The sequence below is a fragment of the Zingiber officinale genome, chromosome 8B (genome assembly GCF_018446385.1).
Source record: "Zingiber officinale cultivar Zhangliang chromosome 8B, Zo_v1.1, whole genome shotgun sequence".
Taxonomy (NCBI): Eukaryota; Viridiplantae; Streptophyta; class Magnoliopsida; order Zingiberales; family Zingiberaceae; genus Zingiber; species Zingiber officinale.
The window spans coordinates 29,984,617-30,001,437 of record NC_056001.1 but is presented as its reverse complement, the minus strand read 5'-3'; the positions used below and the strand labels follow the sequence as shown (position 1 = coordinate 30,001,437).

Here is a 16,821-nt window from a genome sequence, read left to right as displayed (position 1 = left end):
TGTCTGGCTTCACTCACCAGGACTTTCAATTGTCTAACCTTCAATTAGGACTTTCCCAGTCAAGTATCCGGTCAGCCTTGACCTACTTGACTCTTCTTCACACCAATTTGGTCAAACCCTGACTAGAGGGGAATTGCACCAGCAATCTCTCCAATCAAACGATTGCACTTGCAATTTCCACGTATTGTCAAACATCGAAACCTAAACATCAAGCCTCAGGCTTGAGCCAACTCAAGCCTAGTCAACCTGGTCAACCTTGACCCAGGGGATATTGCACGAACAGATACATTATGAAGATAAATTTTAAAAATATTTTTAAAATTTTTTAAAGATTAGAAAGTAAGTTTGAACATTTGTTAAATTTAAAATTTTGAAAATAAGTATTTTTTAAAAAAATAAAAATTTGTTAACTTAAAAATTTTAAAATAATTTTGAAAATTTGATAAAGAGGAATTTGAAAATGATTTGAAGAAGTTTGGTAAAGATAAAGGTTGAAAATAATTGCAAAAATATGTTAAAATAATTTTGAAATTATGTTAAAGAAAAATTTTGAAAATAATTTTGAAAAAGTTTTGTAAAGATAAAGGTTAAAAATAATTTTGAAAATTTGATAAAGAGACATTTGAATTTTTTTTGAAAACTTAAGTTTGAATTTCCTTATTCTTGAAATATTCAAAAATGATATTGAAGCTCCCCCAAAATTGAAGAGTACCTAAAAGTCCAAGCATGATTTTAAAAATTAAAAAATATCCTTATGATAAAATGTCCAACCTTCATACTTAGCTAACTACCATAAGATAGCAGCTGCTGATTTAGGATGATCAATTTGAGCGTTTGGTCTAACTAGTTTGTTATTAGCTAGAGTACTCAAATTATTCAATGTGTTTTGTTAAAGCCCAGATTTATAGTGATGCACTAACATAAGCATTTGAAATATGAGGTTAAGTCCTAAGCATCTCACATCATTCTATGTTTCAATATACACAAGCAAGGTATCCTATTGTGCTTGTGATATGCTGCCTTGTAAGACTATAGGAACATGTAATTCTACGGTAAGTCCCAGGCTACTCCAAAAAGATAAAATATTTTGAACACTATTTTGAAAACAAATTTTGAAATGGGAATTTTGAAACGGGAATTTTGAAAAACTAATTAATAATTTTCAAAAACATGTCAAAGAAATCTATTCTATAAAACACATGCATAATTGTCTTCTTAAATTACTAAATTTAGTTTTAGGTAAAGGTTTGGTAAATATATCAACTAGGTTAGATTTAGTTTCAATATAGTTAAGTTCGATATTGCCTTTAGTGACATGATCTCAAACGAAGTGATTTTTAATTTCTATGTGTTTAGTTCTAGAGTAATGTACTAGGTTTTTAGTTAGATTTATAGAACTTATATTATCAATATATGTTTTCACATTTTTATAATCTAGATTAAAATCTTTTAAAGTGTGAGACATTCATAGCAATTGAGCTACGCATTCACCCATCGCTATGTATTTTACTTCAATAGTAGATAAGGCAACACAATGTTGCTTCTACTAAACCAGCTAACTAAAGATTTTTCTAGTAGTTAACATCCTCCACTTATACTCTTTCTATCTAACTTACAGCCGACATAATTTGAATCAGAATTGCCAACTAATTTAAAATGTGATGTTCTTGGGTACCATATGCTTACATTAATGGTTCATTTTAGATATTTAATTATTCTTTTAACATAAGATAGGTGGGACTCTTTAGCGTATGTTTGATATCGAGCGCACATACTTACTGCAAATAATATGTCAGGTCTACTTACAGTTAAGTATAGTAAGCTACCTATCATGCTTCTATAGTATTTTAAGTCAACTAATTTACCATTTTGGTCATTATTTAGATTAATGTTACTTGTCGTAGGTGTTTTTAGTTCTTTAGAGTGTTCCATGCCAAATTTCCTAATTAGTTATTTTGTATATTTAGTTCGATGTATGAAATTTTCTTCTTTAGTTTGTTTAATTTGTAGTCCTAGAAAGTAGTTTAACTCTCCAACTAGACTCATTTAAAATTTATTTTCCATTAGAGTTATAAATTCTTTTAAAAATTTTGAGTTGTTGATCCAAATACTATGTCATCTATGTATACCTGGGCTATAAATATGTCTGAATTAAGGATTTTTATGAAAGGGGTATGGTCAATTTGACCTTCTTTAAATCCTTTTGAATTTAGAAAGTTAGATAGTCTTTCATAACAAGCCCTAGGTGCTTGTTTTAATCCGTATAGTGCCTTTTTTAGCTTGAAAACATGGTTTGGGTATTCTAAGCTTTCAAAACTTAGTGGTTGACTTACATAAACCTCCTCCTTAATTTGTCCATTTAGGAATGCAGATTTAACATCCATTTGAAATAACTTAAATTTTTTGTATACTGCATACGCTAGCAACATCCTAATTGATCCAAGCCTAGCTACCGGGGTATAAGTCTCATCGTAGTTAAGTTTCTCGACTTGACTAAACCCTTTGGCAATTAGTTGGTCTTTGTTCCTTATGATTTCACCTTGGTCATCTAACTTATTCCTAAAGACTCACTTAGTGTCAATAACTGACTTACCTTTTGGTGGAGGTACTATCCCAAACCTGATTCCTATCGAATTGACCCAATTCTTCTTGCATTGCAATTACCCAGTCAGGTTCAGACAATGCATCGTTAATGGTTTTGGGTTCAATTTTAAATATTAGTGTTATTTGGCTTAAGTTCCTAAAAGTTGATCGGGTTTGAACTCTTAACTCAGGATTTCCTATTATTTGTTTAATTGGATGATCAGGGTTTAGTCGTATTGTTCTTGGATTAGTTTTTTCAATTTGTTTGTTTTGTTTTAATTCTTCTTCTTCTTCTTAATTTGAAGAATTATGTTGATTATTAGTTTTCTCAAGGTTAATTATATTATTATTAATATTTTCATCAAAAGTGACATTCGTTGTTTCTTTGATTTTTAAAGTTGATTTATTATAAACTCTATATACTCTACTTGTAGATGAATATCCAAGGAAAATTTTTGATGAATTTTTTAGGTGAATTTTCCTTAGTAATTTTTAATGTTTAAAATATGCACATTACATCTAAATACTTCAAAGTATTTTATGTTTGGAATTTTGTTAAAATAAATTTCATATGATGTTTTATTTAGAAATTTATTTATTATAATTCTATTTTAGACAAACTGGTTGTATTAACAGCTTCTGTCCAAAAATATTTAGGTAAATCATATTCATTTAGCATTGTTCTTGCAGCTTTTTGTAAAGTTCTATTTTTACGTTCTACTACTCCGTTTTGTTGTGAAGTCTTGGGGCATGAAAATTCATGATGACAACCATTTTCTAGACAAAAGTTTATAAATTTTTGATTTTTAAACTCACCTCCATTATCACTTCTAAATTTCTTAATTTTGAATTTTTTTTTCATTCTCTATTTATTTGCATAAGTTACTAAATATTTCAAAAGTTTCATATTTATGAGTTAAGAATTTAATCCAACTATATTTGGAGTAATCATCTATTATAACTAAACAGTAAAGACTTCCATTTAGTGATTTTACTCCATAAGAATCGAATAAATCAAAGTGTAATAATTCAAGTATTTTATTAGTTCTATTTTGATTAGTTACTTTATGAGTTGATTTAATTTGTTTTCCTTGTTAACAAGGATTGCATATTTTATTTTCCAGAGTTATTTTAGGACTTAGTCATTGTTTGATTCCCAACTAAGACTTCAGTTGTCTAGCTCAATTAAGACTTAGTTACTGCCTAGTTCCTAATAAAGACTTTAGTTGTCTAGCTCTACTAGGACTTAGCTATTATCTAGTTTCCAATCAAGACTTCACTATTTGTCAAGTAACTTACTCTGTACACTTGACACAAATTTATTAGATCTCAACAAACCAAACTCTATATATCAAAATTTTAGGTTTAATGTTGTGTTTCCAACACCAACAAGATGAACCATGAAAAGCAAGAACAATCAAAATATCTATTGCAATCAAAGACCAATTTAAAGATCAAAGCAGGTGTTTCTAGTAGGGGTAGAGGCCAAGAGGAGGTAGAGACTGAGGTTTAATACTCATAATTCATCAGACCTCCCAAGAAGTCTACATCATTAAAAACCTATCTCTCCAAGAAGACAACTCATCAGAAGCCGACCTCTTCAGGAGTCGACCTCATCAAGAGCCGATCTCTTCGGGCAAACAACTCATCAAGAGTCGACCTCATCAAGAGTTGACCTCTCTAGGAAGATAACTCTTCAGAACTCCCTAGGAGTCGACCTCATCAACAACTGATCTAGCTCTCCAAGAAGACAACTCATCCTCGCTAAACACCGACCTCGCCAAAGGCTGACCTCACTAGAAATTGATTCACTCGAAAATGACCTCGTCAGAAGCCGACCAAATAGAAGCCTAGTCCATCAAGGTACACTTCCAGCAATTGTTAATCTGTCCTTGTCAATTTGTTTCTAGATCTCGAATTGGATTAATTATTATTATTATCTCCTATGATTGATGAGTTTCTTTGTATGTATTGTCAGGAAAGAGGACTTAAATGATTATTCGTTTTAAAATTATTGTAGATAGCTAGGGATCCTATAAAAATCTCTTTCGAGAAATATTCCAAGCCCCGTCACATACACTAACACATATTTTGCAAGTAATACGCTTATCAAATTCAAAGTGAATTGCGTAAACGTTTTGACTTAATTTATTTTTTATAAGGATATTGAATAGTTATAGGTAAACGATTTATGTAAGATAAGATAATTATGTAAATTTAACAATGTACCTTATAACTTGATAGAAATGAATATAAATTAATAAGGTTTAACTAATATAATAAGGATACCAATTGTTATATTAAAAACTCTATTTTTTTATTCCAAAAACTTTAGAATAGATAATTTCCACTAAATAAAGAATCATTACAAATAATGAAGAAATTAATAGATTTAAGTACCAAGCAAAATAAAATAAACAAAATCTCATACTTAAATATTTCATTTGATAACCTACTACTAATGCTTATTTTATTTCTATTAAATCGAAAGACAATCTCCCACATTCATTCAACTAGGAAAGAAATTATGAAAATCAAAATCTTATGGCCTGGTGCCACATATCTCATCCCAAAATCAAATTTGGACTGTCTTTCAACATCGACAAACAGATACTTCAATTGTTAGATAATTATACTATAGCTAGAAATAAATGTAAGATTGATTCGATCTTATTATTTCCTTTTTTATTTTAGGGTAGGAAAAAAAATCTGTCAGAGTCTAAAAGTAAACCAATGAAATACCGTCCTTTCAAAATATGAAGAAAAAAAGGCATCTCATATATGTTTATTTGTTTTAATTCAAACTATTTAATCAATTTTTGGTGGTTTGACGCCATTGACGGAGTGAGCTTGAATCATCTATGGCACTGATACAGAAACAGTAGAGGCAGTGGCCAGAGACGACATGGTCGGATACGACATGACGTAGTCATCAAAGCCGTCGCTGTGGAGCAGAGCAAGACCAGCGCTGAAACTCTCGTCCATGTCCGCCGGCAGCAGCAGCTCAGGGAGCGCCGCCGCGCCGCCCTCCAAGTACCGCACTGCCTGGCGCATGCTCGGCCTGCGCGTGGGCAGCGGGTGCGCGCACAGCAGCCCGAGCTTCAGCACCAGCTCCACCTCCTCCTCTGCGAACTCCTCCTCGAGCCTCGGATCCCTCGCCGCAGCTATCGATCCCTTCCGCCAGTGCTCCAGCACCCAATCCGCCAGCACCAGCTCCTGGTCGCCGTCGCCGGTGCCGCCCGAGTCCACCGGTCTCCTCCCGCACGAAACTTCCAGCGCGAAGATCCCAAACGCAAACACGTCGGTCCTGGCGGAAGCCCTGCCGGTCCGAGCAAGCTCAGGCGCGAGGTACCCCATCGTTCCGACGATGCTGGTGGTTTGCAGATCGGTTCCGTGATCGTAGAGTCTCGCGAGGCCGAAGTCGCCCAACCTCCCGTTCATCTCGTCGTCGAGTAGCACGTTGCTGGCCTTGATGTCTCTGTGGACGACGACTTGCTCCCAGTCCTCGTGCAGATAGAGGAGGCCCGCCGCCACGCCTCTGATGATCCGAAACCGAGTCGCCCAGTCCAAACCAGGCTTGGCTTGGCCGTGCAGGAGCTTGTCCAGACTTCCATTGGGCATGTAATCGTAGACCAGCATGAGTTCTCCCCGGCGACGGCAGTAGCCGAGCAGCTGCACGATATTCCGGTGACGGAGACGGCCTAAGCTCACAATCTCTGCTATGAATTCCCTTATGCCCTGTTTCGACTCGTACGACACTTTTTTCACGGCGACCTCCGATTTGGAGCTCGGCAGCAGCCCCTTGTAGACCCTCCCGAATCCGCCGACGCCGAGCAGCTCCCTGTCCCTGAAGCCATTGGTGGCGTCGTACAGATCTTTGTACGAGAACCTGCGAGGACTGTACTCGAGCTCCCAGTCTTCGAGGTCCTCTGCATACTTCATCCTCCGTCTCACGGCGAGCACAACGATGCAAAGGAAGATCAGGACCACTGCGGCCGAAGCCAGAGGCAGCACGATCTCCAAGACTCTTGATCTGCCGGTCGACGGTAAACGAGGGAGTGGAGGAAGCAGGGAGTAGTCCAGAGCTGGAGCTGCGCCGTTCGTGCTGAAACTCCAACCGCGAATGCAGTGGTGGGTTAGGAAAGGGCCGGTGGACGATGAGAAGCCGACGAACATGGAGTCTGAGAAAATCGAAGAGAGATTAATGTGCTCCGTCAAGAGAGGTTTCTGTGGTTTGGCCATGGGGATCGGAGCTAAGGTGACATTCAGCTGCATCTCTCCGCCGTCATAGTCAACCCAAACTTGCAGACTTTGGCCGCTGATGAGCGTTAAATTGGTGTGCAGTCCGCTGCCGTCGGCGTAGTAACCGGCAGGCGACGACGAATTGGACATCAAGCTGTTGATGTCGATTCCGACGTGGTTGTCGTTGATGTCGCTGAATTCAGGGTTGAGGATGGTGTCGAGCTCGATCGCGAAGACGCGATTGGTGGAATTGCCATTGTGGCTCAAGTTTAGGATGCCCAGGTACTGGCCTCCTGTAGCTAGGGAGAAATCCTCCGTGGGAGAGACGACGAAGGCGATCCCATGGCCGCTGAGATTGGGGTCCTCGGAGACGATGCCGAAAGCAAAAGTGGTGGAGAAGGAGAGGACCGAGATACCATTAGAATGGTTTCTGAAGTCGAGCTTGGAAGGGCGGAACGCGTGGCCCATGATATCCTTTGTTGCGTTGGTGAGCACCAGGAGGCCGCCGGGCGTTACCGACGCGACGCCGGCGAGAGTCAAGTTCGCGCCGACGAATCCGTTGAAGGTAAACTGATCATCAGATGCGCCGGCGGCGAAGGCTGCGAGGTTGAGGTGGAAGAAGAGGAGAAGGAAGAACAAATCCTTGAGGAACATGATCTTAGCAATTGCCTGAAGAAACTAATCATCGATCAATTACTTCAAGGCCAAGGTTAGTGATTTCTTTCCTAATTTTCCAGACACCGCACTTAGTTTCTTTGTCTGATAGCGAAAGATGGCGACAAGTTTGACTTATCTTTCGAACCTCTTGACAACTCAGATAACAAGTTTGACTTGAATTCTGATTCAGCTAGTTGATTCCAGAGAAAAAGCGATCCTGTTGAAGCAGTAGAATAATCTATAGAGAGGAAGACACGATACTATCTGTAGTGACCGCCGGAGAAGACGATGGAAACGAGGAGACATGCCCGTTAGAACTCTTCCTGCTATGTGGCACGAAGCCGGTGAAGCTCAGGTGAGTTGGCTCAAGCTCCGGCGGCGTCAGATCCCCCTCCAGGTACTGCACAACTCGGCGCATGCTCGGCCGCGCGGCGGGCAGCGGGTGCGAGCACAGCAGTCCGAGCTTCAGCACCAGCTCCACCTCCTCCGCCGGAAATTCATCCCCCAACCTCGGGTCTGCCGTCGTCAGCACCAGTCCCTTTCGCCAACTCTCCGACACCCAGTCCAGCAAAACAGGGTGCTCGGAATCGGCCGCTAAATCCACAGGCCTCCTTCCGCATGCGACCTCCAAGAGGAAGGCCCCGAAAGCGAATACGTCGGCCGTGGTGGAGGCCTTCCGGGTTCGAGCGAGCTCCGGCGCGAGGTATCCCATCGTTCCCATGACGTGAGTGGTCAGCGGATCGGTTCCGTGGTCGTACAGCCTCGCCAAGCCAAAGTCGCCTAATCTTCCGTTCATCTCGCCGTCGAGCAGCACGTTGCTGGCCTTGATGTCTCTGTGGACTACGATTTGCTCCCAGTCCTCGTGCAGGTAGAGCAGTCCCGACGCGACGCCTTTGATTATCTGAAATCGCTCCGGCCATGGGAGAGCAGGCCGGGTTTTGTCGTGAAGGAACTTGTCGAGGCTGCCGTTGGGCATGTAGTCGTAGACCAAGAGCAGCTCCCCCTTGCGCCGGCAGTAGCCGAGCAACTGGACGAGGTTCCGGTGGCGGAGGCGGCCCATGCTGACGACCTCTGCTATGAATTCCTTCATCCCCTGCCTCGATTCATGGGACACTCTTTTGACGGCGATCTCCAGCTTCGACTTCGGCAGCAAGCCTTTGTAGACCCTTCCGAATCCGCCAGCGCCAAGCAGATCCTTCTCCCTGAAACCATGGGTGGCATGGAACAAATCCTTGTAGGAAAACCGATGCGGGTCGAACTCCTTCTCCCAGTCCTCCTGTAGCTCCGCGTACTTGTTCCTTCGCCTCACGGCGAACACGACGGCGCCGGCGGCTATTAGAACGAGCGCTGCCGAAATTAAGGGCAGTCCGATTTCCAAAAATCTCGACCGGCCATGGCCTCTGGTGCGAGGGATGGACGGCAGCAGGGAATAGTCCAGAGCTTCAGCTGCGCCGTCGAGTTTGAAACTCCAGCCGAGAATATAGTGCGACGTTCGGAAAGATCCAGTGGAGGCGGAGAAGCCGACGTACATAGCATCCAAGAACACCGTTGCCAGATCCACCGCCGTCGACAAGAGAGGTGTACTTGGCTTTGACATCGGAGTCGGAGCCATGGTGACGTTCAGCCGCATGCCTCGGCCGTCATACTCCACCCAAACTTGCATGGCCCGGTCAGCGATGAGGCTCATGCTGTTGAAGGAACCAGTGCCGTCGGAGAAATAACCGGCAGAGCTCGAGCTGTTCGATATCACACTGTTGATGTCGATCCCGACGTGGTTGTTATCGATATCTCCAAGCTCAGGGTTGAAGAGCGTGTCGAGCTCGATGGCGAAGACATGGTTGCTGGAATTTCCATTGTTGCTCTGGTTGAAGAGGCCGAAGTACTGGCTCCCCAGGGCTCCGGCGAAGTCCCTGGTGCGGGAGACTAAGAAGGTGAGGCCATGGCCGCCGAGGTTGGGGTCCTCGAGCGTGGTGCCGAAGACGAAGGTGGTGGAGAAGGAGAAGACTGTGGTATTGGAGGTGGCTCTGAAGTGAATTGGCCGAGGAAGGAAAGCGTGGCCCCTCGCCTGCTTCGTGTTGTTGGTCAACTGAAGCAGACCGCCGGAGACGATGGCCGCAGTCCCGTCTACGGTGAGATTCGCCGCCAGGAATCCATTGAAGGCGAACTCTTCCCTGCCAGCACTGCTCGAGGCTGCAAGTTCAGATCGGCGGAGGGAGAGAAAGAGGAAGAGGCACAGCAAATTCTTGTGCGACATGGCGACGACGGTAAGAAACAGGCGTCGATCAGTGTCGTCCCTTTTATTGTAGCACCTTAGCAGCCCTCCAGGGTGGCCCATATTTTCTTTGGGTAAATTATAGGGTATTTGTCCTAGCAAAGTGATATGCCTGAGCGAAGTCAAATAAACATCGCAGAAAATTAATATAATTACTTAGGTAAAATTTAACTGTAATAATCCGTGCCACAACATGAAAAGATATTTTTGTTGACTTCATCAAAATTTGGCATATTTCTATAAATATATTATAAGATAGACCAACTTAACCATGGAATCATGGGAGCCACAATTATTCAAACAACAAAAGTCAAAAGGCGTGTTGCCTCTTTCGATCAAACTCGCATCAATTTAAATGAGTGATAATTTTGATGAGGCAAGTCTTGTCTCCGATAACGAAAGTTTGGCTGTTCTTTAGCCATTTTAATTACTCCTTAAAAAAATACTATTATTGTTTAAAAATAAATTAACGAAACTGGGCGAACATGACACCTGTCTCGGGGACAATACTATTAGGACACCTGTCCCGGCGACAATACTATCAGGTTCCGTTTGACATGGATGATACAAATTAGGATTATATTTAAAAAAATAATTATTAATATGTCATTTGATAAGGTTAATTATAAGTAAGAATCATAATACGTAAATATGAGGAGTGATTATTAATCTTAGCTTTAATTTTATCATAATTAATTTAATTCTAATCCTACCACTTCTATTTTATTGTTCGACCACCTATTTCAAGATGAGTTGTATTCATTTATTTGGGCACAAATCAAAATTAAAACAGAACATTTTTTATTTTTATTAATATTTAAAAATATTTTATATTGAAAATTATTTAAAAAGTATTTATAGTTGATTTGTCCAAAAGTCGATGAGATGGATGCTGATAACGTGGATGTTGACCACCTGTGGACTTCGCTCTCACTTGTAACACAAGCAGCGTCAGTGCCAAGCCAAGAAAGGGGTGCTGGAGGATCAGTGGCCGGCTTGAAGGGGGTTGGATAGCTAGGTCACCCTCGAATCGATCTCTTCTCTACAAGAGGGTTAGTGCACAGCGGAATATGCTAAAGCTAAAGCAATGAAAAACAAATAAGAATACAAACGCTAACACGCTCAATGTAACGTAGTTCGGAGATGATGCTCCTACTCCACGACGTGTCCTTGAGGTGGACGAGCCCTTGATCCTTCGGTGGATCAGTCCCCGGCAATCTCCGGCTAAAGCTTCTCCTTCTCGGTGGAGCAAACCTCTCACAAAATGATCTCTTCCTCTTTACAAGATGAAGTTTAGATTGGGAGGAAGAGAATTAAACTTGGAAGCTTTGGGCAAGACTAAGAAGGTTTACAATTAACACCAGTACCCCTCTTCAAGCCCCCAAAGCATTCCTTAAATAAGAGGAGAGAGTTGATCACAAATCAACTCAAACCCCGACACCAGTCGACTGGTCCAAGTACCAGTCGACTGGTGTGCCATTGGACCCAGCCAACGACTCTTTGCAGAAAGCCAAATTTTGCCAACGGCTATGTACCAGTTGACTGGTCCCGTAGCCGATAAGCACAGAACCATTCTGTGCATTTTGTGAATTTGGATCAGTCGACTGGTCCCATGACCAGTCGACTGGTCCTAGTACATTCACTCCTCTCATCCTTTCCGGAGTCGCCTTTGAAGTCCTCTTCCTCGGCCTTCGTCCCTCAGATGCACCCGAGCCCGCGGCTCCTCTCCGTGTCATCCTTCACGTTGCCTTGAAGTCCACTTCCCTCGGCTCCACTTCATTGCTCCTCGTCCTGCGGTCCCTCGGATGTCTTTCACACCACCCTTCACCGACTCAACGATCTGAGCCTTTGGATGAGCTTCCCACACTTGGCCGCACCAAGTTCCACATGTATTTCTCCAAATCCTGCTAGACTCAAACACATATCAAATACATATGAAAGCCTAACTTAAACTCTTTGACACACACATCAAAACCTAGGTCAATTGCTCCAACAAGGGGTCTGAGCGATGACCCTGCGATGCTCAAGTCAGTCTCCGACGAAAGAGAAACAAAGAAGCGCAATAGCAAAAAGATTGTAGCGCAACAATAACTATCGCATATAACGCGTACCTCCGCTGATGCTTGGACTCCCCCCTTTTATATAGAGCTCCTATAGCGCGTGCGCACACTTCCCAAGGTGGGCACACATCTCAAAATTTTCCCTGAAAAGACTTATCAATAAAGTATCCCTGACAAAGTACCTTAACGGGCCGAACATATCTCTGAAGTGACAATGGAAGCTTCCGTCGTACGATTTTCTATCTGACCATACCGCTTGTCAGTGGCACTAGCTCCCCCAAGGATGTTGAAAGATATCCTGCTATGTCTGTTGCTTGGCCGAGCGAAATAGTCGCTCGGTCGGAAATCCACTGTCCATGTGTTGTCTACTATTGGGCCGAGCGGGATAGTCGCTTGGACGGAAGTCCACTATTCATGTGTGGTCTGCTGTCGGGTTGAGCGAGATAACTGCTCGACTGGAAGTCCACTGCCCGTGTATTGTCTGTTGTTGGGCCGAGCGGAATGACCGCTCGACCGGAAGTCCACTACCCGTGTATTGTCTGTTGTTGGTCCAAGCGAGGTGGCCACTCAGTCGAGAATCCTCCATCCTCGTGATATGTCGCTGTGTCAAGCGGGATATCCGCTCGGTCGGAAGCTCACTGTCCGCATGCTCGGCTGATGTTGAGTCTGCTGCTTGGTCGAGCGGGGTAGCCACTCGGCTCGGCTTCTGCACGTCATTCTCCCTTGAGCATCGGGTGTTTGAATGCTCCGTGTCGAAGTTGACGACGACGGGTCGGATCCTTTCTCCCGGTCGAGGAATGCTTCGCCCGACCGGCTGATGCCCTATATGCGTTGACTGCCCTAACTTTGACCTCCACCGTGGCAGCAGGGTAGGACCCCTCATCATTACCATCACAAGTCTCCTCCTCAAGTCTAGTCGAAGAAGGTTGTAGTCCGACTGACTGGACAATTGTGTGAGCTGATTGCCTCCCAATCGGCCTTTGTCACTGTGTGGTCTTTGATCGAGATAGGATCGATCCTTGCTGATCGGCCTGTTGAAGGTTTGCACTTGTAAAAACAGCTACCTCGGGCGAGCGCGAGGTAGGTTGTCGTCATCCAGATTTCTTGGAACTCCTGCAAATCCCCGCTCATTAAGGCTAAGCATGCTCCCACGCCTGCCTTAATTGCTGACCTGTGGCGAGGCGCCACATGTCACGCCCAATGCCGCAGCACGCCTGACGTGACAGGCGTGATGTGACGTTTGATGATTTGAATTCGACGGTGAGATCTTGGCTTGGCTTTCCGCGACCTAGATCGGACGGCTCAGGTTGACCGAGCCCGATCCTTATAAGTCCACTGCGTCGCTTCATTCGCACACTTCGCGTTCGAGTTCCTCAGCAGCAGTCTGCTTCTATTTTCTTCGCTCTCCGGCGATGCTCCGTGCTTCTTCTTCAGTGATCTCGGTTGTCCCGGTGACCTTTCTCTCGTAAGCCTTCTCCCCATCACGTCTACTTTCGATCTTTTTTGGTATTTCTCTTTGCTCCGGCGACATTCCAGCGACCTTTCTCTTCATTAGATCGTATTTCTTCCCCTCTGCCTTATTTTTATTTTTTGCTTTCGTAATGGCAAGTTCTTTGCAGCCGTTAGCCTTTGTTCCTGGACTCTGGTACACATCCATGGAGTCTAGGTTTGATGGGGGCAACACTGAGAGCCTGCGCGATGCTTTTAAAATTCCTTCCGATCATCAGATCATTCTGCCTTCTTCGTCGGATCGGCCCAATTCTCTGCCGACCAGCTGCCTTTGTTTCTTCCGAGACCAATTTGTCGCTAGTCTACGGTTCCCTATACACCCCTTCATTTTTACGATTTGTAAATATTTTCGCATTTCCCTTCCTCAACTTGTGTCGAACTCCTTTCGGCTGCTGTGCGGAGTCATCGTTCTATTCTGTCTGCACGGCATCCCTCTTACCCCCAGATCTTTCATTATTTTTATTATCCCAAACTGTCCGATCCGGGGACTTTCCTCTTCCAGTCTCGAGTTGGTCTAGTCTTCTTCGACAAGATGTCGACCTCCAGCAAGCACTAGAAAAAATATACTTTTTCTTCGTGCACATTCCCGAGCAGTCAGACTTCCCTACCAGCTGGCAGCTCGAAGTGGCGCCTCAGCCTCCTCTAAAAAGCTACAAGAGCCGATCGGACTACTTGAACGTAGCCTCCTTTCTAGGGGTGCAAATGAGCCGAGCCGCTCGTGAGCCGCTCGCGAGCGGCTCGGTCAAAGCTCGACTCGAGCTCGAATTTGACTGAGCTCGAGCCGGCTCGTTTAACGTTCGAGCCGAGCTTGAGCTTATTTAACATAGGCTCGAGGGCTCGTCGAGCCTATTCGAGCCAGGCTAAAATTCAATATTCTAATGTTTAAAACAATTATTACTTTCAAATAATCTAATAAGTTGAGGGGTGCTGGTGGTTAGAGTGTTTTATTGGGTTGTTAGAGGTTGAAGGTTCAAATCCCAGCTTCCACAACTTATTTTTACATTACAATCCATTTTCGAGTCGAGCTCGAGCCGAGCTCGAGCCGATCATTAAATGGTCGAGCCGAGCTCGAGCTTAAATTCTGAAACTCGCTCGAGCTCGAGCTCGAGCCGAGCCTCTTCAATTTTCTCGAGCTCGAGCTCGAGCCGACCCAGGCTCGAGCTCGGCTCGGCTCATTTGCAGCCCTACTCCTTTCTAGTCGGTCAGAAATATGACATCCATAAGCTGCTACTGGAGGGCGTCTTGTATATCTTCGGCCTGAGTTCGATCCGCACCCGATTGCCAACCAGCCTAGGAATGAAGCTTCTTTAATTTCTCCTTTGATGCTAATTGATTTTTCTTTCTCTTTTGTAGCCGAAGTTATAATGCGAGCACGTCTAGTCGGTAGGGCGAAGCTTAAGGACGTCGCGATCGATGTGGTGGTCGTTGAAGAATTGGCGAGCTGCGACCTACAGCCGGTCGGCTCCCACGAAGATCCGCTCGGCCTGAGCGAGGAGACACCCGTGGTGGTGGGCGAAGGTGAGGCTAGCTATGCGCCGAGCGAAGGAGCCGCCTCGGGCTCACAGCCTCCAACCGAGCGACACCCCATCATTCCCGTCGAGGAGCCATCGGGCTCGTTCTCCTCCGATGTGCCGCTGAACAGGCGCAAGAGGCGCCGAGCCGAACCTTCATCGTGTTCCGCCACTTCAGGGGCGCAGTCGGCCGAGCGGGTGGTCAAAACTTTGAACCCAACTCCGGTTCAACAAATGACAGCCTCCATGTCGTCTGATCGGATGCCGTCCCTTGTCGATCTGCCACAAGGGACTCTCGCCGCGCCGCCGGTGGCCTTCCTGCCACCGACTTCGAAGCCCTCGAAGGTTCAGAAGTCCCGCATTCGTCCGACGACGGTGTCTCGCCCCTCGGGTCGGGCAACCTCGGCACAGTCGACCCCGAGAGGCCAACATCATATCACTGCGATCCTCCATTTGCCCACCAAAGAGTACAGAGAGCCGAGTGCGAGGTATCGAGGCCCTGAGCATCAGATCATTATCCAGGGATCGCTCGCTAAGATCTGGGAGGATGCACGAGCCCGTGCGACGATGATGCCTCCGGGCGCCCTCGCGAACAGTCACACCCAAATGTCCACTGGAGTAAGTACTTTAATGTAAATTCATAATTTACCTCCGATCGGCACTCACGAACTCTTTTTCATTTGTCCACGGTACTGGGTGGAGAGTCTGGCCATGCGCCACAGACTCGCATTTTTGGAGGAGGAAGTAAAATAACTGAAGGCGTCGAGCGGCCAATCCTCTGCCGCTCAAGAAAAGACAGACGCCGAGGTGGCCAGACTCCAAGCCGCTCTGGAGAAGAGCGACAAGCTGCTCAAGGCCGAATGAGCCAAGAGCACTGGGCAGGCCACCATGCTGGAGCGGCTGAATAAGCAGGCCACCACTTTCGATAATAAGATCGAGTCGGCGAATGCAAGGAAGAACAGAGCCATCGTCAACCTCCATGAGAAGAATAAAGAGGCTTGCGCTCTTGCCTAGAAACTGAAGGAAGCCGAAGATTTCCTGATCGCCGAGCGGAATAGCCGCTTGGCCGAAAAAACAACCCTTCATGGCCAAATCGCCTCCAGAGATACAACACTGGCCACCACCAAGGATGAGTTGAAGGCCTCCCGAGCGGCCCTAAAGACCTATCAGTAGGCCGAGTCGAGTAGGTTTGAGGTCAGGAAGCAAACCTAAATCCGCTCAGACAAATTCTGCGACAAAGTTGCCGACTGGGCCCTCTGATTATTCGACTTGGCGATCAACGGGACGATCGATCAGCTTCGCAAGGGAGGCCACCTACCGGCCTATCTGACCAGCAAGGTCATAAGTCGGGACAAGCTTATAGCCGCGCTGCCCAACGACGCCCTGGATTATCTTGAGTGAGGTAGAGCCCTATAATCTTTAATCCCAACGTTTTAATGCATGCTCGCCCGTTCGGACGACTTTTATTTCCTTGCATTTTTTTTCGTCTCCTTTGAGTTTGAAACGAACTCGCAGCCCTGTGACTCCACTCGTCCACAGTTGGTCCACCTAAACGACCGGTCCACTTTGAGTTATGTAGCGCACTAGTTCTACGCACCGCCTATCCATCCTGGGGAAGCTTTGAAGAGTAGTGCCAAACGGTCACTGTATTTTGTAGACTTAGGCCTTTGAGTAGCCGTTGCTTATCCTTTCACTGAGCCAAGTGTTTAAGGTTGCCGATCGACCATTGGCGGAGGCAGGGGTTTAACGTCGCTACTCGACAATTTGTTGTGGACTTGTGTTTAACGTCGTCGCTCGATAATTTATTGTTGGCTCGTGTTTAACGTCGTCACTCGACGGTTTGTTGTAGACTTGGGGTTAAGGTCACCACTCGACCGTTGTTGGGGACAAGAGTTTAACGTCGTTACTCGACGATTTGATGAATACTCGGGTTTAATGTCGTCGCTCGACGATTTGATGTAGACTCGCATTTAATGTCACCGCTAGA

The 16,821-nt window shown here is 45.0% G+C and overlaps 2 protein-coding genes across 2 annotated transcripts; both read right to left on the bottom strand.

Moving 5' to 3' along the window:
* Window positions 1-5,303: 5,303 nt before the first annotated feature.
* LOC122014741 (L-type lectin-domain containing receptor kinase SIT2-like) lies at window positions 5,304-7,645 on the bottom strand. The gene has a single exon (XM_042571137.1). The coding sequence runs from the start codon at window positions 7,477-7,479 to the stop codon at window positions 5,443-5,445; it is 2,037 nt and encodes a 678-aa protein (XP_042427071.1). The 5' UTR covers window positions 7,480-7,645; the 3' UTR covers window positions 5,304-5,442.
* A 60-nt stretch (window positions 7,646-7,705) lies between these two features.
* LOC122014742 (L-type lectin-domain containing receptor kinase SIT2-like) lies at window positions 7,706-9,742 on the bottom strand. Its single transcript, XM_042571138.1, has one exon. The coding sequence runs from the start codon at window positions 9,734-9,736 to the stop codon at window positions 7,721-7,723; it is 2,016 nt and encodes a 671-aa protein (XP_042427072.1). The 5' UTR covers window positions 9,737-9,742; the 3' UTR covers window positions 7,706-7,720.
* Window positions 9,743-16,821: the final 7,079 nt, after the last annotated feature.